The sequence below is a fragment of the Mrakia frigida genome, assembly GCF_051309035.1.
Source record: "Mrakia frigida strain ATCC 22029 unplaced genomic scaffold BDY24scaffold_12, whole genome shotgun sequence".
NCBI lineage: Eukaryota > Fungi > Basidiomycota > Tremellomycetes > Cystofilobasidiales > Mrakiaceae > Mrakia > Mrakia frigida.
This window is the reverse complement of record NW_027481269.1, coordinates 313,554-335,867: the sequence shown is the minus strand read 5'-3', so window position 1 is coordinate 335,867 and position 22,314 is coordinate 313,554. Positions and strand designations below refer to the sequence as shown.

At 54.7% G+C, this 22,314-nt stretch overlaps 5 protein-coding genes across 5 annotated transcripts; 4 read left to right on the top strand and 1 right to left on the bottom strand.

Moving 5' to 3' along the window:
* Positions 1–229: 229 nt before the first annotated feature.
* On the top strand, positions 230–3,619 carry BDY24DRAFT_386389 (uncharacterized protein). Its single transcript, XM_076640096.1, has 14 exons — positions 230–351; positions 442–1,016; positions 1,137–1,284; positions 1,457–1,798; positions 1,891–1,928; positions 2,004–2,046; positions 2,109–2,144; positions 2,214–2,275; positions 2,361–2,432; positions 2,513–2,562; positions 2,654–2,716; positions 2,791–2,889; positions 2,965–3,100; positions 3,185–3,619. Exons 1-14 carry the CDS (start codon positions 263–265, stop codon positions 3,472–3,474), a joined length of 2,043 nt encoding a protein of 680 aa, XP_076497441.1. The 5' UTR covers positions 230–262; the 3' UTR covers positions 3,475–3,619.
* Positions 3,620–3,717: 98 nt separating this feature from the next.
* Positions 3,718–4,826, top strand: BDY24DRAFT_34056 (uncharacterized protein). The gene has a single exon (XM_076637405.1). The coding sequence runs from the start codon at positions 3,904–3,906 to the stop codon at positions 4,660–4,662; it is 759 nt and encodes a 252-aa protein (XP_076497440.1). The 5' UTR covers positions 3,718–3,903; the 3' UTR covers positions 4,663–4,826.
* Positions 4,827–5,690: 864 nt separating this feature from the next.
* On the top strand, positions 5,691–8,189 carry BDY24DRAFT_386383 (ADP-ribosylation factor family-domain-containing protein). Its single transcript, XM_076640095.1, has 10 exons — positions 5,691–5,841; positions 6,321–6,366; positions 6,565–6,605; positions 6,900–6,959; positions 7,046–7,078; positions 7,196–7,273; positions 7,363–7,427; positions 7,498–7,571; positions 7,659–7,694; positions 7,824–8,189. Exons 1-10 carry the CDS (start codon positions 5,787–5,789, stop codon positions 7,873–7,875), a joined length of 540 nt encoding a protein of 179 aa, XP_076497439.1. The 5' UTR covers positions 5,691–5,786; the 3' UTR covers positions 7,876–8,189.
* A 3,514-nt stretch (positions 8,190–11,703) lies between these two features.
* BDY24DRAFT_434358 (beta-glucosidase) lies at positions 11,704–16,917 on the top strand (the record flags this gene model as incomplete). Its single annotated transcript, XM_076644150.1, has 34 exons — positions 11,704–11,749; positions 11,985–12,105; positions 12,226–12,253; positions 12,339–12,402; positions 12,475–12,553; positions 12,616–12,702; positions 12,779–12,897; positions 12,974–13,018; positions 13,088–13,102; positions 13,165–13,207; positions 13,304–13,350; positions 13,470–13,500; positions 13,622–13,703; positions 13,791–13,863; positions 13,938–14,001; positions 14,073–14,210; positions 14,285–14,343; positions 14,415–14,434; positions 14,517–14,566; positions 14,643–14,771; positions 14,911–14,974; positions 15,060–15,069; positions 15,144–15,187; positions 15,258–15,309; positions 15,380–15,410; positions 15,487–15,502; positions 15,577–15,670; positions 15,735–15,758; positions 15,826–15,832; positions 15,909–16,088; positions 16,154–16,181; positions 16,264–16,347; positions 16,454–16,564; positions 16,639–16,917. 34 exons carry the CDS (start codon positions 11,704–11,706, stop codon positions 16,717–16,719), a joined length of 2,166 nt encoding a protein of 721 aa, XP_076497438.1. The 3' UTR covers positions 16,720–16,917.
* Positions 16,918–17,729: 812 nt separating this feature from the next.
* Positions 17,730–21,974, bottom strand: BDY24DRAFT_33955 (uncharacterized protein). The gene is made up of 4 exons (XM_076637367.1): positions 20,687–21,974; positions 20,530–20,601; positions 17,948–20,443; positions 17,730–17,878 (listed from the first exon to the last, which is right to left on the bottom strand). The coding sequence occupies exons 1-4, from the start codon at positions 21,929–21,931 to the stop codon at positions 17,825–17,827; spliced, it is 3,867 nt and encodes a 1,288-aa protein (XP_076497437.1). The 5' UTR covers positions 21,932–21,974; the 3' UTR covers positions 17,730–17,824.
* Positions 21,975–22,314: the final 340 nt, after the last annotated feature.

Genomic DNA, 22,314 nt, shown 5'->3' with positions numbered 1-22,314 from the left:
GAGCAGATCGCGACGAGCTCGACGTTCTTCCAGCCCTTCTTCTCCCGCTGCTCGTAAAACTCTCCGTCCTTCTTTTCTTTCCTGCGAAAGCTGGAAGACACAATCTCTCCTGTATAAGCAGAAGGTGAACCGATCGTGAAAAATCTCGCAAGCAGCCTACGACGGATTCGGCGGCCTCAGAATCGAAGCTTCAACCTTCGATTCGAAACAGCTTGCCTCAGCTCCCTCCAACCGCGACTTCCCTCAGGGACTCCATTGAGCCATGTCTTTCTCCCACTCCTCTCACCCACCGCCTTCCCCTTCACAAGCACCGCCTGAATCTCCATCGTCTGGTATGCCAGCCGTCAGGATGTGAGTAGAATCTCCTCTTCCCAAAGCAGCATGACGCCAACTGAACCCCTCCCTTCCTTCCCTCCCTTCCTTTCCTTTGCTCTTTTCCAGTCGACGCAACACGCTCAGCTCAACTCGACGACCCTCTCAGACTCTCGTATCCGTAGCAGCGCCACCTGCTCTGTTCCCTCCTACTCGACGAGGCTCTGAAGCTCTACCAGAAGAGGACGAGTCGGGCGCCGGCAGCTTCCTCTCGCCCAAAGACAACAACCGACCTGTTCTCTCCCCTCTCAACACGTCCAACACCACTCCTACGAGAGCTCCACCTCGAGCTAGATCCAGAACCATCCAATCCATCTTCGCAGAATCCCCTCATCCAGGTTCACCAGCAATCTCAACGCCCCTCCTCCAAGGCAGACCTCGAAGAACGTCCAACGCCTCGTCAGGAATCCATGGTCGTACTCGAGCGAGCTCAGTGTCTTCAGGAAACGAGGGAGTCCCCTTGGATCTCCTCATCCCCGAGAGTCCGACAGGAGAGCCAGGAGGAGGGGTGATGGAGAGGTTCTGCGACGACGCCCACCACGATCACGCTGGGAGGGTTCATCGAGAGGGAGAAGACGATGAGCACCATGCTGAGATGGGTCCAGAGCATCACGATAGCGTTGTGAACCATCTTGACGTTATAGGTGAGTCAAAGTTTCTGCAGCTGGAACCCTTTCGAGTCCGTTTGCTCCCTTCCTTTCGAGCTCACCTCTCTCCCTCCGCTTCCCTCCCCCGCTTCTCCTCCTCCACTCCCTTTCGAACAGATCCCACCGTCTCGGTCGTCTCTCACTTTCAGAACATCTCGTCTGGAATCCTCCTACCTGGTTGGCTCATGCCTAGGCCTACGCTCTCCATCCCAGACGGAAGTCCAATCGACGAGCTCGACGAGGCCTCCGCTCAACAAGGCCTCATGTTCGTCCTTCTTCCCTCGTCTGCTTCCTCCGTCTTCTTCTCGTCCCAGCGCCTGAGCACTCTTGAGGAGGACCTTTCGGTCGTAATCAACCTCGAAACGGAGTTGCTGACTTCGTCTCCTCCTTCTCTCTCTCTCTCTCCCTCCCTCTCTCTTCCAAACGCGTCCTTTCAGCACCCAACCCGACCAAGCTCGCATCACCTCCTCCCCGACTCCGATGGAACCACCTCCTCCAGGAGGACGTCGTCGTGCTTCCACCATCCGATCTACACTTGGAGGAGGTCGACCTCGAGCTCCGTCAGCCGCTTCAGCTCACAGTCACGGTCGGGGATCCCTCGGAGCTCGTCGTCCCTCGGTCGGTCGAACTCGAGGAGAGTCCTACGTCGTTCTCGAACAGCATTCGGATCCTCTCGATCAGCACGTCGTCGATGTTCTCACCAAGAAGCAGAAGAGGAAGAGAGCGTTGATCGGGATGTGGGAGTTCTTGAAGACGCCGTTTGGGATTTGCGTCGCTTTGTGAGTCTCGTTTTCCTTTCCGCTCGTCGTCAGTGTTCTCAGTGTTATTGGAACAGCCTCTGACAGCCGATTCTACCGCTCGCATCGATCAGCTACGGATTCAACGTCGTTTTCTGGGGAGCTGCCATCGGTGAGTCACTTCGAACGAGGAGGAAGACGAACGAGTCGACGCGTTTGCTGAACCTTTCCCTCCCTCTTCCTCCAGTCTTCTTCCTCGCCAAGTTCATCAACTTCCACAACAAGTACAAGTGAGTACGAACATCGTTCGAACTTCGAGACTCGATCTGACCCGTCTTTCCTCGCTTCGCAGGCAGGATCTTTGGGTCGAGATCACTTCTCAGATTGTGTACGTCGCGTTCTGTCCTTCGCTACTCCCTCGTTTCGTTTCTGACCTCTGTACTTATCTCGACCACAGCAACGCTCTCTTCACCATCACCGGAATCGGACTTCTTCCTTCACGAATCGTCGATGCTTATCGTTCGTCCTGCCCTTTCCCTCGCTCATCCTTCGACCCAAGCTCACCTTCGCCCCCGTCTTTCCTTTTGTTCTTCCTTTCTACCAGGAATGTTCATCATCTGGAGGCTGAAACGAGTCTCGAGGAGGCTGAGGTTGGCGAGAGGTGAACCGATCTGTGGTAAGTCTCGAACGACGTCTTCTTCTCCCTCTCTCAACGTCCTCCGCGCTGACCTCTCCTTCCCATTTCTCACTTTTCAGAGGACCCGGACGATCTTCCCGATCCTCTTTTGGATCCCAACTTCGTTCCCGTACGTTCACTCGAATCCAAGGATGCGAAGAAGCCTCGAGAGCTGATGTCCTTTCGTTTCCCTTCCTCCCTCGTTCGTCCTCCTCCTCCAGGTCTTGACCGTCAAGCAACAAGATCAGCTTCGTTATCAGCAGACCAAGTTCTCGGCCTCTCAGGTTAGTCGAACTTTCTTTCGAGATCTCAAGAGGATAGCTGCTGATCCTTCTCTCTCTCTGTTCGTTTCGTTCAGACGTGGTACCGACCTCACGCGACGGAGACTCATCGAGCCTTCCCTATCCGTTGGGCTCTGTGGAACACTCTCTTGATGCTCGGAAACTCGTTCTTCCAGGTCAGTCTTCTCCGCCCCTCTCGTCTCGTTGACTCGCTCGAGCTGATCCTCGTTTTTCTTCGCGTCGAACCCCAGGTCATCCTCTGCGTCTGCATGTGGACGCTCAGTACCTACTCTGGAGGACGAATCACCCTGCGAATGGGAACTCTCTACGTCCGTCCTCCTTGGACCACCGGTTGCTTGATTCCTCTCTCGTTCCTCTGTGGAATCGGTTCGTTCTTTTCGTTCGTCGTCGTCTCTTTCACCGTCGCCCTCTCGCTGACAGTTTTCCTCCTCTCTCTCTCTCGCTCCTCAGGTGCCGCCGTTGTGATCTGGCAAGGAGGCCAACGAAGCAAGAAGGTCCAGGAGGTCGAGGACAAGCTTCGAGACGCGTTGGGTATCGTCGAGGAGGGAGACGAGGACGAGGAGGGTGTTTTGGACGGGGGAGTCGAGGAGAAGGTGGTCGAGGGAGCTCCTGTCGGCCGTCCACCTCGGGACGAGGAGAAGGGGTCGAGTGCTGGAGAGAAAAGCGAAGGGAGTGTTGGAGTTCCTGACGGACATGAGAAGGGCGATGGAGGTGTTGAACTAGAAGGGAAGGTGGTGTAGAGTCTCGTCGTCGTTGGGTTTTTGGTTCTTCTCTCTTGGTTTTCTCCTTGGTTGTTTTTCTTCCGCGTTTTCATTACAGCTTACCCTAACTTAAGTCTGCTCTTTTTACGAACTCTCTCTCTGCATGCGAATGCTCTTTACGCTGTATCTTCGAGGCTGAGAAAAAGAAGAGATGAAAACAGGGGAGAGCGTCCCCTTCCGGCGTTTCAACCCTGTTGTTCTTTTGTTCTCAGACCTCTTCCTCCTTCCCTGTCCCCTTTGTCTTCCCTTTGATGAGCTGATCTCCTCTCTTCTTTGTCTCATTCATTTAATTTCGCCACCTTGACTCCAACCACATCCGTCTAGTACTCGATCCCTCAGCTCATCAAGCAAAAACAAAAAGCACCACCGTCGAGCTCAACCATTCCTCTCCTTCGTTCTCCTTCGTCCATGTCGTACCCCTCCCTGAATGCCAGCTCGAAAGCTCTCCCTCCTCCTTCTCCCAACAAGAAGAGACTGCTTCCTTCCTTCACCAAGCGAAGATCCTCCTCGCACGACGACCTTCCTATGCAGGCTCCTCCTCGTCCGATCCAACAAGTCAGTCCGCCTTCGTCCTACTCGACTCCCACGCTCGGATCGGGAGCTCAGATCGTTTCCACTCCCGAGGAAGCCCTCAACGCTTGGAGGAGGGAATCTATTGATATGAGAAATCAACAGCAGCGTGGGAGAGAGAGCGGACAAGGATTCTTCGACTCTGAGAGATCCCTCTCTCAGAGCTCGTCGCAGAGGAACTCGACGTCGAACAACCAGCAGCTCCCCTCCCCTCCCTCCTCCTCCGTAGGAAGATCAAGAACGTACTCCATCTCAGCACCAACTCCAACCTTACCCGCTCCTCTCAACCCTTCCTCCTTCACGGCTACCCTCCTGTCCTCCAAATCCGTCAAACTCCCTCGTCAACCTTTCCCAGCGGTCGAACAAGGAGATCAATCGACCCTCGTCCAACTTCAGATTGCCGGTCAAACCTTCATCATTCCTCTCGCCAACCTCCAACGATCAAGCTCCAACCTAGCTCACTTCGTCCACGCCTGTCTCGACATCGACAACGAGATCGAGAGCGACGAAGGAGGAGCAGGAGGAGGAACGTCCTTCAGCGAAACGGACGACGACGAGGGAAGAGGAACGTCCCAGCGCTGGTCGTCAGATTCGTGAGTCGCCTTTCTCTCTCTTCAAACTCCCCTTCACCCTCTCGCTGACTTCTCTCTCGTTTGATTCTACCAGAGAACTCCTCCCACCGACCTTCTCCCCCCCACCCAACATCCGAGCCTCCTCCCTCGACAAGCTCCAGAAACTCGGCGTCCTCCCTCCCACGACCCCTCCTCGACCTCGCCCTACCTCCTCCTCCGCCTCGTCCTTCGGTTCCCTCGCTGCAACCCCTCGAGCAGACACCTTCTCCTCCATTCCTCCTCTCCCTCTCCCTAGAAGGTTCAACACCGTCTCCTCCTCCTCCATCTCTCCCGCTCGTTCGTCCCGTTCAACTTCAACGCGTCCTCCCACCACGACCCGCTTCCTCAACATCCTCCTCCTCCGCTCTCCGGAACCTTACATCGCCATCACCTACTTCTACTCCTCCGGCTCGCTCCTGCCCTCGCTTAAATCGATGCTGGAAGGCGAAGAAGAGTGCAAAGGGTGCCCGCTTTGCGGCGAGGCGGATCGGGCTAGGAAGCTGAGGGAGACGGAAGCGGAGGCCAAGTGGTTGGGGTTGACGGCGTTGGTGAGCCTTTGTAGAGCTGAGAGGAGGAGGAAGGAGGTGAAGAGGTTGAGTGGGCTGCAGAGGAAGGGCGAGGGGTGGATCTAAAGGACGCGAGCGTGGAGGAGATGTCTTTCTTTTTCAGCCGTCGATTCGGCTGCTGGGTCGTAGTTTTTTGTTAAATATCTTTGGGTCTCTCGTGTAGTCCTCCGTATCTGGATCGTTCTTTATCTTACTTTCCCTTTGATCTCGTCGCGTTTCTCTCTCGTCGTTTGTCCGTCGCGTTCTCGTCCCCTTTTTTCCTCTCTTCTCCATCTCGGTTTTTATCTCTCTATCTTCACGAGCTAGTTGTACCTCTGATTTACTAAGTCTGCTTACTCTAGTACTCTCCTATCGATGCTCTCTGGCCTTTAACATTTTCCCTTACTAAAATCCTAACGAAACCAAACGCTAAGAAAAGTCGACCAGCCTCTCCGAACGGACGAGGTGTGAATCGCGCTGGCGTCTTTGTTGAACCTCAACCACGACCCTCCCTTCCCACCCTTCTCCTTTACCCTTCTCCCCTTCAGGTTTCTCTTCTTTCGTCATGGGACTGTCTATCTCAAAATTGCTCTCGGGTCTGTTCGGAAAGAAGGAGATGCGTGAGTCCAAAGATCCTCTTCTCTTCTCTCGTTCCATCGCCTCCCTCCCTCCCTCCCTCTCCTCCTTCCTCCCTCCCTCCTTCGCGCCCATCGTCCCCTCCTTCGAGCTGGAGGCTTGGATAGGACAGCTTGGTGGATAGAGGGGACTCTTCTGGATGGGATGGGAGGTAGGATGGCTCGTAGAGGGTGTTTCGGAGGGTTCGTTTGGAGGGAGGAAGGAGGAGGGGAGGGCTTCACACGAGCGTCTCGTTGGACGGCCCATCGCTCGTCCTTCTACGCGTCCTGCATCCTCCCCCTCCTCCAATCAACGCGGAAAAGGAATCCTCTCCTTATCAACAATGATATCCTTCCACCCACCCACCCATCTTCGCCTTCTCTCTCGCACTGCTCGAGCTCCAAGCTAGCTCGCCTCCCCTTCCTTCCCTTCCTCGCACTCGCTGAACCCTCCTCCCTTCCTCTCTCCTCCTCCCTCCCTCCAGGTATCCTCATGGTTGGACTCGATGCCGCCGGAAAGACCACCATCCTGTTAGTATTCCTCTCTCTCGCGTTCTTTCCTTCTCTATACTCCTCACGAGAGCTGACCTTGTTTCCCTTTGTGACTGCGCTCTCCAGGTACAAGTGAGGACACATCCTTCCTTGAGCTTCCGCCTCCTCGTAGAGCTCATCTCTCAAGAGGATGTAGAAGCTGATCGTCCTTCGCGTTGCTCTTATCGTTTCAATCAGGCTTAAGCTTGGAGAGATCGTCACCACCATCCCTACCATCGGTTCGTTCTCTCCTCTCCCTTCCATCGTCTCCTCCTCCTTCCGCCCCTCCCCTCTCTCGCTTGGTCCCCTTCTTTCGCCTGCTCGCCTAGAGACGGATTGACGAGCTGTAGCTGACCTTGCTCTTTTCACCTTTCTTTCCTCTCACCTCCCTACCTCTGATCTGCCTCCCACCACCTCCTCTGAATCCAAACCTCAACCCAAACCCTCGTCCCTCCTCCGCGGCCTTCCTCTTCGGCTCTCACCTTCGCCTCCCACCTCTTATCCTCCTCTCCCACTGGCTTCCTCCACCACAGGTTTCAACGTCGAGACCGTCGAGTACAAGAACATCTCGTTCACCGTTTGGGATGTCGGAGGTACGTCCTTGTTGAGCTCCCTCGATCGTCCTCGCCTCCATCGCTCGAAGCTGAACAGCTTGTTTTCTTTCCTTCTCGCCTTGCAGGACAGGACAAGATCAGACCTCTCTGGAGGCATTGTGAGTTCAAGCTACTCCTTCTTCGTCCGTACAGCTGAGAGGCTGAAGCTGATCCCCCCTCCTCTTTCCCTTGCTCCTGATCCCTCCCCCTCCTCTTCTTTCCCTTGCTCGAATCAGACTTCCAAAACACTCAGGGTATCATCTTCGTCGTCGACTCCAACGATCGAGAGCGAGTCTCTGAGGCTCGGGAGGAGCGTGAGTCTTGCTTCCTCTCCTGCTATATCTGCTAGTGGGTCGGTCGTAGATGTGAAAGCTGATCGTCGCTCTCTCTTTGCTCGCTTCAGTCGGACGAATGTTGAACGAGGATGAGCTCCGAGACGCTCTCCTTCTCGTCTTCGCCAACAAGCAGGTTCGTTCTCTCGTCTCCTCTTCCTCTTCTTCGACGACCTCGAGCTGACCTTCCGCGTTCTCTCTACTAGGATTTGCCCAACGCCATGAACGCCGCTGAGATCACCGACAAGCTCGGACTCCACTCCCTCCGACAGAGGACTTGGTTCGTCGACCTTCCCTTTCCCTTCCTTCGTTCGCTTCGAGCTCGAGCTGACCTTCTTCTCGACCACCATCGCTTTCCTTCTCACAGGTACATTCAGGCTACTTGCGCTACTTCGGGAGACGGGTAAGTCCTCTTTCGCATCGCACCGACCTTTGGACGTCGACCTCGAACCACATCCTTCGAGCTTATTCAACGACAGTCGAGCTGACCTCCTCGTCGTCTTCGTCTTCCCTCCTTTCTTCCCATCTCCAGACTTTACGAGGGACTCGAGTGGCTGTCCACAAACCTCAAGCGACGAACTTAAACGACCACCCAGGATCTCCCCTTCCCTTTCTTGGTCGCCTCCTCCCTCCCTCGTGCCTTGCTATCCCTATAAACAAACCTCCTCGCTCGAACCCTCTCTCTCTCCTCTCGAACCTACAAATCCGGATATCCTTGCTTTTCCCTCTCTCTCTCTCTTCTTTCGTTCCGTTCCATTTTCGTAGCGGTCTCGTTTTTCTCCTTTTTTTCTTCTTCTTCTTTCCTCCCTCTTTCTCGTTTTTAAACCCTTTCTTCTGCGTTGTGTGATTTGATCGTCTGAATAGTAGCGACAAAACTACTTTCGTCCTTTTTCCTTGGGTTTCAGTGAGCTGTGTTGTGGAGAGGGAAGGAAAGTGGTGGAGAGAGAAAGAGGGAGAGAGTCAAGTCGCGACGCGAGGCTAAGACGAAGAGATCGAGGGAAAGGAGGCCCTCGGATCGAAGAATTAACAAGACCTTTGAGAGAAGGGCGAGGTGGTGCGACGGCTTGGATTGAGGCTCGTCGAAGAATCAGCGGGAGACGAGAGGGAAGCGGCCGAGGGCTCGATCGCGTCGAGCTCACTTTCATGGACCCTTTCGAGATCCCCCTCTGTCTCGTAATCAGCTTTGGAGTCTCTTCCTACCGGTGCGAGTCTCCGCCAGGATGATTTTAGAAGACTTTGGCGCTCAAAGAGCAAAAAAGAACGCGAGCTGAACTGGGTTCTCGTTCTATCTCCTTCGCCTCTTTCTAGATTGGAGGCAACGTTACGTCCAACGTCTCTGGAGCGGACGACTTCTACGAGGAGTGGATGTCCTTTATGTCGTACAATCGCTCGTCCCCTTCTTTCTCTCTTCTTGAGGCGAAGAAGTCTACGAGACGAAGGAGCACTCGGACTTGCCTCTCGACGCGTCAGTCGCTAACTTCGGTTCTCTTCGTGCTTTCTTCTTTCCTGCTTCTTCAGAGTTCTGCCTCGTGAGTTCTACTTTCCATACCAAAGAAACAATCACAATCAGGCGCTTCGTCTCAGCTTCGAGTTGCTAAAACGCGTCTCTTTCTCCTCCTCCCTTCTTCGCAGCGAATCTGTACCGCCGAGACCTCCTCGATCTCTGCCGCGCTTCAGTGCGAGCACGAACTTGACGTGATAGGATGCCAGTTAGTCATGCCCTGAGACTTCAGGTGAGCTGAAACCTGCTCTCTTCCTGTCCCTCGATCGATCGTCAGGAAACGACGCGTTCGTCTTCTCTTTCCGCATCATCAAGAACATTCCATTGCAGGGAAAGCGAATCGTTAAGGTTTTGAAGACGTTTATGCATGCATTCTAAGCTACCACCCGAACTCTACGACGGCCAGTGATCTCTCCTCTCACGCGTTCATGTCCGACGCTTCCGCCTTCGCCTTCTTGCTACTCCCTCCTCCTCCTTCGCCCCACCCACCTCCACCACCCCCACCTACTCCTATTCTTCCTCTCGTAGCTGTCCTCGTTGAACCCCTTGTACTCGTTCTTCCACCCATTCACTTGCCTCTGGAAAACGTGATCCTTCTTCCCACTGAACGCAAACTCCCCTCCAAACGCATCAAAGTGCACCTTCCCCTGGATCTTCCTACCTCCCAGGAACGTGAGGCTTCCTCTGTTTTTTTGACGAAGGTGGATTCGCAGATTTTTTTTTGTACACCTTGTGAAGAAAAAAAAACAGTCGCGCCTCACCGTTTTCGATGAGCTCGCCTCTCTCTTTCCTCTTCAACCATCGGCCCCACTCAACACCACCTTCACACCCCTACCCCTTCTGGGCGTCCTCTTCAGCTTCGCAGCAAAGCATCTCCATCGAGTTTCATCCCCGTGGAAACTGGTCCCTCTTCAGCTCTTCTCTTCCCGTGCCTGTCCCTCCTTCTTCCCCAGCAGAGTCAGCTCCCTCCTCCTCCCGCCACCTCGACTCCCTTCCAGCTCCTACTCCCAAGTCTGATAGATCAGCTCCTTCAGCTTCTCCATCGACCCCCCAGTAGATCGCACAGAACACGAGCTTTGATGCTGACGAACGGAGGAGAGAGGATGGAGATTTGATTGGTGACTCGCTTTCCTTCCTTCCTTCTTGCTTTCCCATTCCTCCTCACACTTCTGCGTATAGATGAGCCTCCAACTGAACCTTTCCATGTTTCCTTCAGACGACGTCGCCACCTCGATACCCAACGCCAACAACATCGTCACTGCTAGAGCTCGTCGAACGATTCCGACGCTTCGTCTCTCAGCCCAAGCGTCGCAGAGCTGCTCTCCCTCGACTTCGACGAACAGTCTGGGACGCTTAGGACTCAGATGGTATCAAGGAGGTCCTCCTATGGTTCGTTGGTTAGCCAGAGAGGAGGAGGAAGAAGGGAGGATGGGAGGGAGGCGGGGACATGGTACAGATGGTGAGCTTCGATCCTCCTTCCTTCGTGAGGCAGCAGACTTTGGTAGGGAAGGGACGAGGTCGCTAGAGGATCTGGAGTTTGATTCTATGGGTCAGCAGAAGGGGCAGAGCTGGCTTTTGATTCGATGTACGTGCTTTGAGTTTTGGGAGGAAGGACGGAGTCGTATTACGCGTCTCCGTCGAGCGTCGACGCTGAGGAGGGAGAAGTAAGCGAGAAGACAGCTTCTGGTAGGCGGCTGGGTGCTCTTCTGGTCTGAACCCGAAAAAGAGCCATGAAGAGTCATGCTTGGCTTTCTTTTCGCCCGAGGAGGGACGAGGGAGAGAAAAACGGCAAAATGGGTCGAGGGCTGAGAAGGAAACTAGAGCGATCTTTCTTGATCGATTCCGAGAGGGCGTTGATACGCACGAGTGATTCTCTCTCTTCCTTTAGTGAAGAGGTAGACTAGAGGGAGGGAACGGGGGCCGAAGGTGAGAGGAGGGAACGGAGACGCTCTCGTTGAAACCGAGAAGAAAAGAGCTGAACTCGTTCCTCGATTGCTTTCCCTCTTTTCCTTCGTACCGCAGCGCTCTGTGGGAAGGATGACGAAGACATCCAGCAGGTTCCGGTGGGAACAGGTGCCGCTGAGGATTTTCTTTGCAAGGAGAGAGCTCCGAGAAGAGGAGAGGGAAGTCGCCGGAGGGACGCGCTGCTGATCCCTTCTTTCTCTTCGTCGCTGCAGCAACGGCTTACCAAAGGAGGAACATTACGGTATATATGCTTTGGTTTGGCCCCCCTATCTCTCTGTTTTCTTTTCAGAAAAAGAGATCGGACCTGACTTTTCGTTGGATTGATCAGCCCTACCGCGTCGGGAACCTTGCCGCCCGCTTCCTTCTACGACCTGACCTTCCCTCCTTCATAGCGTCCGAGATCTGCTAGCTCGGCGATTTGGTCGGTCCGACGTCTCTATGGGTAACAGCAAAAAATGGAAAGCTTCCCTCTTTTCCAAGGTCCCTTCAAACTACAACCAACACTTCCCTCGACTTTGAGATGATCAAGTTCGTCGTCTCTCTCTTCCCCTTCTTCTCTTTCCCTCTGTCCTTTCGTCCGGCTCCCGTGCTGATCTCCATCTTCATCTCTTTGACAGATCTACAGCTCTCAGCCTCCTCGCAGGCGCTCTTCTCGCCAACGCCGTACCTCTCAACTCGACCTCGTCGGCCTTCCTCAACTCATCAGCCACTGTCTCTGCTGCTCCCGTCGCCAACGCTACTGCAACCTCCGTCTACCCTGAGCCTACTGCTTTCTCTCCGCCTTTCTATCCCACTCCTCAAACCCGAGGAGAAGGTGCATGGGGGGCTGCTATCGAAAAGGTAGGGTCGATCTCGTCTCGTCTTCGGATCTCAACCCTCGGCCTCTTTGATCTCTTGTCGGTCCTGACTTTTTTTTACGTCTCGGTGTTTTGCCTCGTTCTGAACGATGACAGGCACGAGCTGCGATTGCAAATTGGACTCTGGAACAGAAGGTTCGTTGGAATTTTCAGCTCGAGTTTGAAGAACGAGCTGCTGACGCCTTTCTTCTTCTTCTTTGCCCCTTCCCTCCTTCTCATCGTCAACAAATTTAGGTCAACATCACTACCGGAGGTGAGTTCTTCCAGACGCGGGCAAGATTTCGAGGACTAGGAAGAGATAAGCAGCTGATCTCGACGCGTCGTGCTTTCTCTCCTCCTTCATCTTCCACCTGCGGTTCCTTCCCCCTAGTCGGCTTTTTCAACGGGACCTGCTCTGGTCAGATTGCTGCTCAACCCGAGGTCGGCTTCTCTGGCCTCTGCCTTCAGGATGGACCCGTCGGAGTCAGGGCAACTGATTTCGCGTCGGTGTTGTGAGTCCCTTTCTGATCGGTGCTCAAACCCCTACTCGAGACGATGAGGTCCAAGGAGCTCTTGCATTGCCTAATCTTCTTCAGCCCCGTATTCTGACTCCTTCCTTTCTCTTTCGACAGCCCTGCCGGAGTGAACGCTGCCTCAACCGTTCGTCCTCTTTCTTTGTCTCGCCCTCGGTCGACATCGCTTCTCTCGCGCCTCTCTGACATACAACTGCCTTGTCTTTCTCCAGTTCGACCGAGACCTCATCCGAGCTCGAGGTCTCGCCATGGGTGAAGAGTTCCGAGGCAAAGGAGGTGAGGCTTCGGCTATGCTCACGACGCGTCCGCTTCCGACACGAACTGATCTTTCCGACTCTCTTCTTCCAGCCAACATCGCCCTCGGACCCATGATGAACCCTTACCGAGCTATCCAGGGTGGAAGGAGTTGGGAAGGCTTCGGTGGAGAGTGAGTCCGACTGGGTCGTCTCGAATCGACTTTTCCTCGAACTGATCCGACCTTTCTTTCAGTCCTTACCTCGCCGGAGAGGCTGCCTACGAAACCATCAAGGGACTTCAGACTCCTGGAAAGGGAGTTCAAGCTGTCGCGAAGCACTTGTGGGTATCTCGATTTGCTCGGGTCGGAAGACTTGGTTCGAGGACTGACCTTTCGCCTACTCGTGCCCTTTCTCAGCATCGCCAACGAGCAGGAACGAAACAGAACCACCATCTCCAGCAACGTCAACGACAGAACTCTGCATGAGGTATACCTAGCGCCCTTCCTTCGCTCTATCCAGGCGGATGTTGCCAGCGGTGAGTTCTCATCGCAGATCAATGCCAACTCGCTTTTTCCTCTCCTGACGCGTCGCCTCGCTTCCTTCTTTCACAGTCATGTGCTCTTACAACCAAATCAACGGATCTTGGGGTTGCCAGAGTGAGTGAATGGCTCTATCCTGACGCCTATCGTGTAGAGCTTCAATGCTGACTCCTCCTCCGTTCGTAGATAGTGCCCTTTTGAGTGAGTCGCCTCGAGTTCTTTGTCCTCCTCTCCCTCGCTGATCTCGATCTCGATTCTCGCAGATGGTGTCTTGAAGACTGAGCTTGGATTCCAGGGCTTCGTGATGTGAGTTCGAGGAAGCTTGGGGAGAGAGAGAGAAGAGACGATGCGCTCGAATCAGCCAAACGCATCGCTGACCTTTACCTCTTTCGTCTCCTTTAGGTCTGATTGGCAAGCTCACATGTCGGGAGTCGGAGGTGCTCTTGCAGGTACGTATAAAAGTAGACGAGAGGGGAGGGATCCGTGGTCATTCGTCGTTCTTTCAACGGCGACGCAGCCATGTCTTCTTCTCTTCCTTTGCTGATTTTTCATCGTGTTTCAACCTCAGGTCTTGACATGAGCATGCCTGGAGAGATCCTGTGAGTTTCGTTACTCCGTCGGGACTTTCCTTCCAGCTCGTTGAGAGAGCTTCGGTTCTTCTGCTTCGGAATCGGACGCGACTCACTGACTGACCTCCTTCGATCTCTCTCTCTTCCTCAGTATCGGCATGACCACCTCCTACTGGGGATACAACCTCACCGAGTCGGTTCGGAACGGATCGGTTCCAGAGTCTCGAGTCGACGTGAGTGTTCTTTCTTTTCCTCGTCGTGCTTCCCAACCTCGTAAACGTTTTCTCTGACCACTTCTCATTCGTTACTTCCAAATGAAGGACATGGCCACGAGGATCCTTGGAGCGCACTATCTCTTGGAGCAGGAGGAGGGTTTCCCTGAAACGAACTACAGTGCGTCCTTTTCTCTGGAGTCTCGACGCGTCGACCCGATGCTGACCACCAGGCCGCCCTCTGATTGAGCCTAGACACTTTCGATCTTCTCGATCCTCTTACCAACTCTCATGTCAACGTCCAAGCTGATCACTACAAGTGAGCCGCATCGTGACCTTTGAACTCGATAAACTTCACTCGACTGACGACTTTTTCTCCTCTTCGACCAGGTTGATTCGAAAGATCGGATCTGCTTCCATCGTGCTCCTCAAGAACGACAACGAGGCTCTCCCTCTTAAGTCTTCTCTCAGGGACATCGCACTCATCGGAAACGGAGCTTGCCCGCCTCAGAAGGGCCCGAACGGGTTGTGAGTCTTGGTCCCGACGACGCGTCGTGAGCTCTGGCAATGTACTGATCCTTCGCGGTGGATTGCTTCATCAGCACCTACGGAGGTGGAGTAGATGGACACCTTTCCATGGGCTGGGGATCGGGAACAGGAGGTTCGTTCTTTATTACTTTTCGGGTATCGCTCGTCGACCTCCAAAACTGACCTGCATCTTCTGATCTCTAGCGTTCCCCTACCTCGTGTCTGTCAGTCCTATCATTTTCCTCTCCTCAAATTTCTTACGGTTGCTGACCAACTCTTCTGTTCGGATGACTTCCTTTCTTTCAGCCTCTCGAAGCGATTCAACAACGAGCTCGAGAGAACGCGACTACAGTCAAGTCCGTTCGGCTTCCTTCCTCTCTCTGCTCTTGTAACCGCCAGCTGACTGGCTTTTGCGTTCTTCCGAACCCTCAGCTGGGTTTGTGATAACTGGGACAACGATACCATCGCCACCGTCGCTACTGGTCCACAAGCCGCTCTCGTGTTCATCTCAAGCGACAGTGGCGAGGAGATCGCAGTTGTAGATGGAAACTACGGTGACAGGTGAGTGATGTCCTACGTGCATATAGACTCCGCATTCTCTTCGCACAGGATTCAGTCCATTCGGGGCGAAGCCCCTCCGCTCTCGTCCCGTCGTCGTCGTCGAGTTCGCAAATAACTCATTTGGTCTTCAATTTCGCAGGAACAACATCTCAGCCTGGATCAACGGAGACGTTATGGTCGAGGCTGTTGCTTCTCTGAACGAGGTGAGTTCAGCCCTCCCAGCCTCCCTTCTTCAACAAGCCAATCCGCTGACTATCCATCGTCTTTTTTTTCTCTCTCCTCCCCCAGAACACCATTGGTTCGTTCTTTTCTCGTTTGAACTAGAGCGCTCATCTACTGACTCCCTTTTCTTCCTCGCTCTGCATCTTTCAGTCATCGTCAACAGCGTCGGACCCATCCTGATGCCTTGGATCAACGTGAGCTCGAGCGCGTTTCCTTTCTCAACCGACGTCTTTGCTGACCTCCTTCGCGTCCTTCTTACTCCAGCACCCCAATATCACCGCTGTAGTCTGGGCTGGTCTTCTCGGGCAGGAAGCAGGTCAGTAAGATCGAGCAGTCTTGCACGGAGTCGACGAGGGCTGAACGTTTTTGTCTTTCCTTTGTTTCAGGAAACTCTCTCACCGACGTTCTTTACGGAGAGTGAGATTAGAAAGCTTTCATATTCGTTTAAAAAAACTCTGTCTGATGCTGACCTACTCCCTCGGTTTTTCTCCAGCTACAACCCTTCCGGAGTGAGCTCGTCGACCGCGATCTCGTCTTTTTCGTTGCGGCTCGTGCTGACTCTTCCTTCTCTTCCCTTCTGCAGCGACTTCCTTACACCATCGCCAAGAACTGGGATGATTACGCAGTTCCCTACATCAACTTCCAGACCACCTTGGAGCCCGCTCACCCTCAGGACGGTAAGTCGAAGCGTTCGTTGGTCGATCGATTTTTTCGCTAACGTGTCTTCGTTTATTCTGCTAGACTACACTGAGGAGCTCCTCGTCGGTAAGTCATAATCTTTCAGGGTGCAATTTTATGCTTTCTGACTTGCTCCTCCCTCCTCTTCTTCCAGACTACCGGTTTGTTCTCCTCTCTTTCTTCGACGCGTCTCTCACGATGAAAACTGATCGATTCTCGCTCGTTCTCATTCTGCAGATGGTTCCACGCCAACAACATCACTGCTCTCTACCCCTTCGGATTCGGACTCTCCTACACCGCCTTCGAATACAGCGATCTCGAGGTCGTTGAGGCTGCCGTTTCCAAGAGGCATCTCGTCGAAGAAGGTCTTCACAAGAGGGCGAACACGACTGAGGTTGGATCGTCCGTCGCTGAATGGTCAGTCCTACAAGCTCATCAAACTCTTCTCTTCTCCTTTCGCTGAGTCGACTCTCGTTCAATAGGCTTCACGAGACTCGATGGTCGGTCGAGGTTAGTTCGGCTTCCATTCTTCGACGCGTCGTTTCTGCTCTCCCTCTCTTTGCTCACTCCTCCTTCCCCCTTTTCCTTGCAGTTCGACGTCACCAACACCGGATCAGTGAACGGATGCGACGTCCCTCTCATGTTCGTTACCTTCCCCGAAGCTGCTGGAGAACCTGTGAGTCGACCTTTCCCCTTTCTCTCTTCCCTTTCTTCTTTTCCTCCTCTCGTCTCGACTCGCCGACGCTGAATCTTTTCCCCTTCTCTCTTCCCTCCGAACTCAGCCCCGAGTCCTCCGAGGATTCGAGCGAATCAACCTCGACCCAGGGGCGACCACTCGAGTCTCCCTCCCTCTTTCCATCTACTCGCTTTCGATTTGGGACGTCGTCTCTCAGGTTCGTCTTCTGTTTTCCGCCATCCTTTCTGTTTCCCGGGCTCACCCTCTTTTACTGCTTCTTTCTATCTCCAGCGATGGGTCAAGCCCGAGGGAGAGTTTGAGATCATCATTGCAAAGCATGCCGACGACACTCAGCTCACCGCGACCCTCTAGTTTACGTCCTCCTCCTCCTTCCACAATCTCTCCCGTTTCTACCTCAGCGTCCTTCCTACTTCTCGAAGCCTAGTTTCTCAGCCGGTCAGTCGGGTCCATGTACATGAATTGCATCGGATCTTTCCTGGGACTCGAGCTTCGTCGGAAAGAGCGGTGGGACGCGCCGTCCTCGACTTCCTGCTGCTTCCAGTCCGAGACTCCGAGTACCTTCACGTCGACCACAACAACATTAGAAAGCGGATACATAAAGTCGTAAAGTAAGGAAAACGCTCAATCGAAACGTCAAACAGCTGATGGAAACTCTTCGTCTTCCCTCCTCCATCGCTCCCGATCCCCCGAACTACATGTTCCTCCTCCATCCCCATCCCCACTCCGGATCCCACTCCAACTCCAACGTCGGTCCCCATCTCGACTGATCCGGGAACCTCTTCGTGTCCGAGAGGTAGGCTCGAACCTTCTCCTCGTCCTTCCACTGATGCTCCATCGTCGGAACCCAGCGGAAGTCCAAGGTCCCGTTTTCTTCTCCTTTCGTCGGCGAAGGAATCGGATCGTCTGGGATCATTCCGGCGTCTTTCCTGACGAGGAAGTCCTCGGCGACAGCCCATCCGCTTCCGTCGCAGTGAGGGTACAGCCAACGATCTCGATGAAGGCTTTCCTGCTGCCATTTCTAGAGAGAGGAGGGAGGAGAAGAAGGTCAGGATTCGTCGAGAGCGAGAAAGTTCGAAAAGAAGGAGACATACCTCGAAGTGCATCATGCTGGAAATTAAAGAAGGAAAGGAAGAAGAAGAGTCAGCGGCGGTCGACGGGAAGAGTGAGAGAGGGAAGAGACCAGAGCGAGAAGACGCGTCGACCGCAAGACTCACCTGTTCGCTTGAGCTTCGACGTCGATAGGATGGGCCTTGACAAACGACAAGGAATCAGACGAGCTGAAAATTATATTAAATAGAAGAAAAACGAGAAGAACTCACAGTTTCGGCGTCAACTTTAGCGAAGAAAGCTGCCCGCTTGCGAGCGATCTCGTCCTCCACAGCCCTGCGACAACCAGAAGTGCGAGGGCCAATGAGGATCGGGTACGCTCGAAAGTATACGTGTGTTCTGGAGCGACTCACTTGGCCTGTTTCTCTGCCGCTTGAGCAGCCTTGCTCGACGACGATCCACCCTGAAGATAAAGAACGAAGATTAGTACTTGCTTCGAGTTCGAGCGAATTCGAAACGATCTGCGACTCACGAACGACCTCATTCCCCCTGACACAAGTGAAGCTACGTCCATCGAAGGCTTGGGCTTTGACTTGGCTTTCCCAGTTGACGAGGTAGGCGTTGAGGTTCCGCTCTTGGATCCCGTTGACTTGGTTCGATCGACTGGAAGCTGCTTCTTCTCCTTCCCTTTTCCATTCGATCTCGACGGCTTCTCCTCTTCCACCTTCGGGGTCCTTGTTGCCATCTCTGGGAAGGGAGAGGGAGGAATGTGGAGCTGCGAGTCCTCGGTCTCGATCTTGAGTCGAGGAGAATCGGGCGGTCTTGAAGAGGACGGTGGATGGAGCTTCCTCTTGATCCTCGGTTCCTCCTTTTCGATAGCCAGGATCTGAGTTGGCGGCATTGGGTTGGTCGTCGAAGTCGAGGGCTGGGAGTTCTCGGTCTTGATCTCTGGTCGAGGCGTCGACGAAACTTGAGAGGAGGTTGGTCGAGAGGGTGCAGCTTCCTCCTCCTTCCGAGCTGTTTCCGTCTTCTTGGACTCCGAGGTTGAGGGCGAGAGGTTCGGAATGGTCGTAGATGGCTTCGAATCCTCGAGTGTCGGCTCCGTTCGAGGAGGTTGGGAGTCCTGCGACGCGATTGGAGGACCGGTAGCTTGGACTGCCTCCGTCTCCTCTTCCTCCGACGAAGAATCGGACTCGATGGCTCTTCGAGAGTAGCCGGCTCTTTTAGACGAAGACGACGAAGACTTAGACGCTGCTGTGGTTCGAGGAGTCTTGGATTTGAACGCGTCGGTTGTAGTCGAAGGTGCTGGTTCCGCGTCCTCCTTCGTCCCCTGCATCTGTTCCGAAGCCGACGATCCCTGAGCTGCTGGAGTTGAGAAGGGGTCGACATCGATCTCGGCCTTTTGGAGCTTGAGGACGATCTTGGGTAGAGCCTTCGTAGGAGGTTGCTCGTCCTTTTCGTCCGACTCGACTGCCCTGGGACGCTTCCTCGACGAGTTCGGCTGCTTCTGCTCCTCTCCTTCCTCCCCTCTCTCCTTCTTCCCCTTCCTGGCATGCTTCGGCTGACTCGAAGTGGTGCTCGAGTCCCTCTCCTTCCCTTTCGAAGACGGCCTCGTCGTGGGCTTTCCCTTCTCCTTCTTGGGCTTCATCTCCTCCGATTCCGACGCGTCCTCCGTCCTCGATCTCGATGAGTCCTTTGCTTGTTCGACGACGGCACTTGTTTCCGAAGAAGGTCTCGACGAAGAAGATTCCAGAGGTGATTTGGACTTCAGGGATGCGACGCGAGAGGGTTTGTCCTTCTTCTTCTTGAAACTCGGGAGGGGAGCTGGTTTGGGAGGTTTCGAGGTCGACGAGGTAGGTGTAGGAGGAGCGTGCGAGAGAGACGGTTTCGGGGATGGAGTGGGAGATTTGGAAGGAGGTGGGAAGAAGAGAGAGGAAGGGGACGCGTTGGTCGAGTGCGAAGCGAACTGAGGAGGGAAGGCGGAAGAGGACCGACTGAGTCCGGCGTTGTCCTTCTTGAACGGAGAGGGAGTGATTCCTGCTGCTTGGATAGCTTCGAAAGCTGGTCGATTGGATGAAGGGAGGTCGTCGGGAGTTTCGGGGTCCAACGAGGAGAGGTTGTTCCTCCTGAGCTGGGTGGGTCGAGCTGTGCCTTCCTCGACGTGATCCTTGAGCTCCGGCTCGGTCACCGTCGTCGTTGGGACGAGTAGGCCTCCTGAAATCGATGGGAGGACCAACGTAGGGGGTTGGGAAGCGTAGGAAGATTCTCCGACGTGGTCCCTGAGAGGCGAAAGGGGAGGTGCCGAAGGTTGCTCGACGGAGATACTGGAGGTAGATGCCTCGGCGTTGGGAGGGGAAGGAGAGGTTGCGATGGCGGTGGAAGTTCGACCGAAGGGATTGGAAGCTCTCCGAGGGTTGGAAAGTCGTTCGGGGGCGGCTCCTACGGTTGGGAAGCTCGAGGAGGTTCCGAGCTTGGGAACAGAGGACGCGAAGGGATTGGCTCCTCTCGACTTCGGTCGCTCGATCTGTGTCGGATCCTCCTGTCCGGCTACCTTCGACGTCTGAGATCCTCTGGGACGTCCGTCCTCTCCAAGTACGATCCTGTCCGTCGAAGTCGAGGGTCCGCTGGAGGGAGAGGAAGAGGAAGACGAGTCTCGAGAGAACGGGTTGAGGGCTTTGGCGAGGAAAGATTCGAGAGTGTTGGATCCACGCTCGAGAATCTCAGGCGCGTCGATGATTGGAAGAGCCGACGAGGGAGTGGCGGGAGGAGGAGGGTAGAGAGGCGCGTCCTCGAACGGAGGTTGGCAAACGAGACCGTTCTCGACGAGTGAACTGGTCCCTCCGACTGGATCCGCTTCGTTTCCGACGATATCCTGATCTGATGGGACTGTCTGTGACTCGTTGTGTATCCCTTCTGACCTGGGCATGGGCGACGGTCGAGCTTCGGAGGGAACGATTCGAGAAGTCGGCGATCCTTCCAGCTCCGACGCGTTCTGAGCGTCGAGCTGCGGAGAATGGAGATCCTCGTCCTGTTAGAACAACAAAACATTCAAGTCGAAAGAGTCAGCGAAGGGGACCGATTGAGAGGGACGAGGCAGAGCGGAAGAGGCCTTGCCATCGCGTCCATCTCCTCTTTTTCCTTCGATCCCTCAAACTCTTCGAGCATCGAGATTCTGAACGTTTCAGACTAAAAAGAATCAATGCAAACACGAGGGTTAGCTTAACTCGTCGGTCTGAGGTCTTCTTCGTCGAAAGACGGAGGCGTCACTCACCTTCGTCGCGTCCTGACCACCCACGTTCGGCTTCGACTCCATCTCAGCAACCTTCCCGATCTCTTCGGCTCCATCCTCAGCTTCATCTAGGTCCATATCCTCTTCTCCGATATCTCCATCTTCGCCACCCACCCTCCACGAAGGCCCAGTGTCGACCAATGCCTCTCCGTGATGCGAGATCGTCGCCAGTCCCTGTTGAACGAGTCCTCCTCCGAGAAGTTCCTCCACTGGACTGAAGACGAGACCGAGCTCCTGCGTCTGGCTCCCTCCGTGGTCGAAGGCACCGATGAGAGCTGGGGGAGGAGGAGGTGGGTGACGAGATCTGGCCGACGAAGACGACGAAGCGACGGTGGTTGACTGGGACGTCGGTGCGACTGGTTCCACGGCTTCTGGGCTCGGATCAGGCTCCTCTTCAGCGAGAGATGGTTTGGAGTCCTCCTCGTCGTCGTCGTGATCCGTCGAGGAGAGGGAGGAGAGATCTGAGCTGAGAGGACTCGCCGCCTGTTGAGAGGGAGGAGGAGGACGGGAGGGAGCTCCGACGTAGTGAGATCCCGTTGCCACGGAATGGTCGAAAGAAGGAGGAAGAGGGATGGACGGGGGCTCGGAGGACGGGAGCTCTTGAGACGGGAGAGGGGGAGGAGTTTCGAGAGGAAGAGGTGGGTTGAATCCTCGAGGAGACGCGGCGGGTCCGAGAGCGAAAGGTTTGGGGAAGGAGAGAGGAGGTGGTGGAGTTGAAGGTGATGCTGACTTCTCGAGCTTCGGAGAGGCTGCCGGAGGAGGAAGAGGAGATCGGTTGGGTGATTGAGGTCCGGTTTGAGGCTCGGGTCGAGAGAAGGCGGAGGCGACGCCCTTGGAGCGTTGCGAGTCGATGCGAGCTCTTCCTTTGGGGGTGAAAGCGAAAGAGGGACTGAAGCTGATCTTGACCTTTTCTCGATTCGGTTGAAGAGACGAAGACGGAGAGGAGGTGAGGAAGGTCGGAGGAGGCGGGAGAGGGTGAGACGATGAGGAGGAGGAAGCGATGGTCGGAGGTTCCAGATGTATATTCGGCGATTCCTCCTTCACGAACGACGAGGCAAATCCTCCTGAGACTGGAGACGAGTGGATCTCGCCTTTGAGAGGTTTCGAGGGTGAGGAAGCAGACGACTCCCTCGCTTCCCAGCTGACGTCCCTCGAGCTCCTTCCAACCTTCCCTTTCTCCTTGCCCTTTCCCTTCAGATCTCCAGCCTCCTGATCCTCGACCTTCATCTTCTTTGGCGACTCGGAGCCCTTGGACGTTGACGCTCTTCTCTTTGAGGAAGAGGCAGCGGTGGAGGAGGAGGGTGGAGCGAAGGGTTGAGTGGAGACGGAGGCAGGATGTCGTACTGGGTCGGCTTTGACGGACGAATGTCTTCTGGGTCGACCGGTGACGGAAAAGAGAGGTTCGGGACTCTAAGATGCGGTAAACGAGAAGAAGAAGGGAAAGAACAGAAGAAGGAAGAGCAAAAGGTCAGCTCTTTCTCGTCCGATGTTGAGCTCGACGTCCCTCCCTCGCTCTTCTCCTTCTCTCCCAGGCGATACAAAGCGTACTCACAGGCTCCTTTTTCACCTCTGGTCTACTGGCTCCATACGTCTTATCCACGAACCACCAA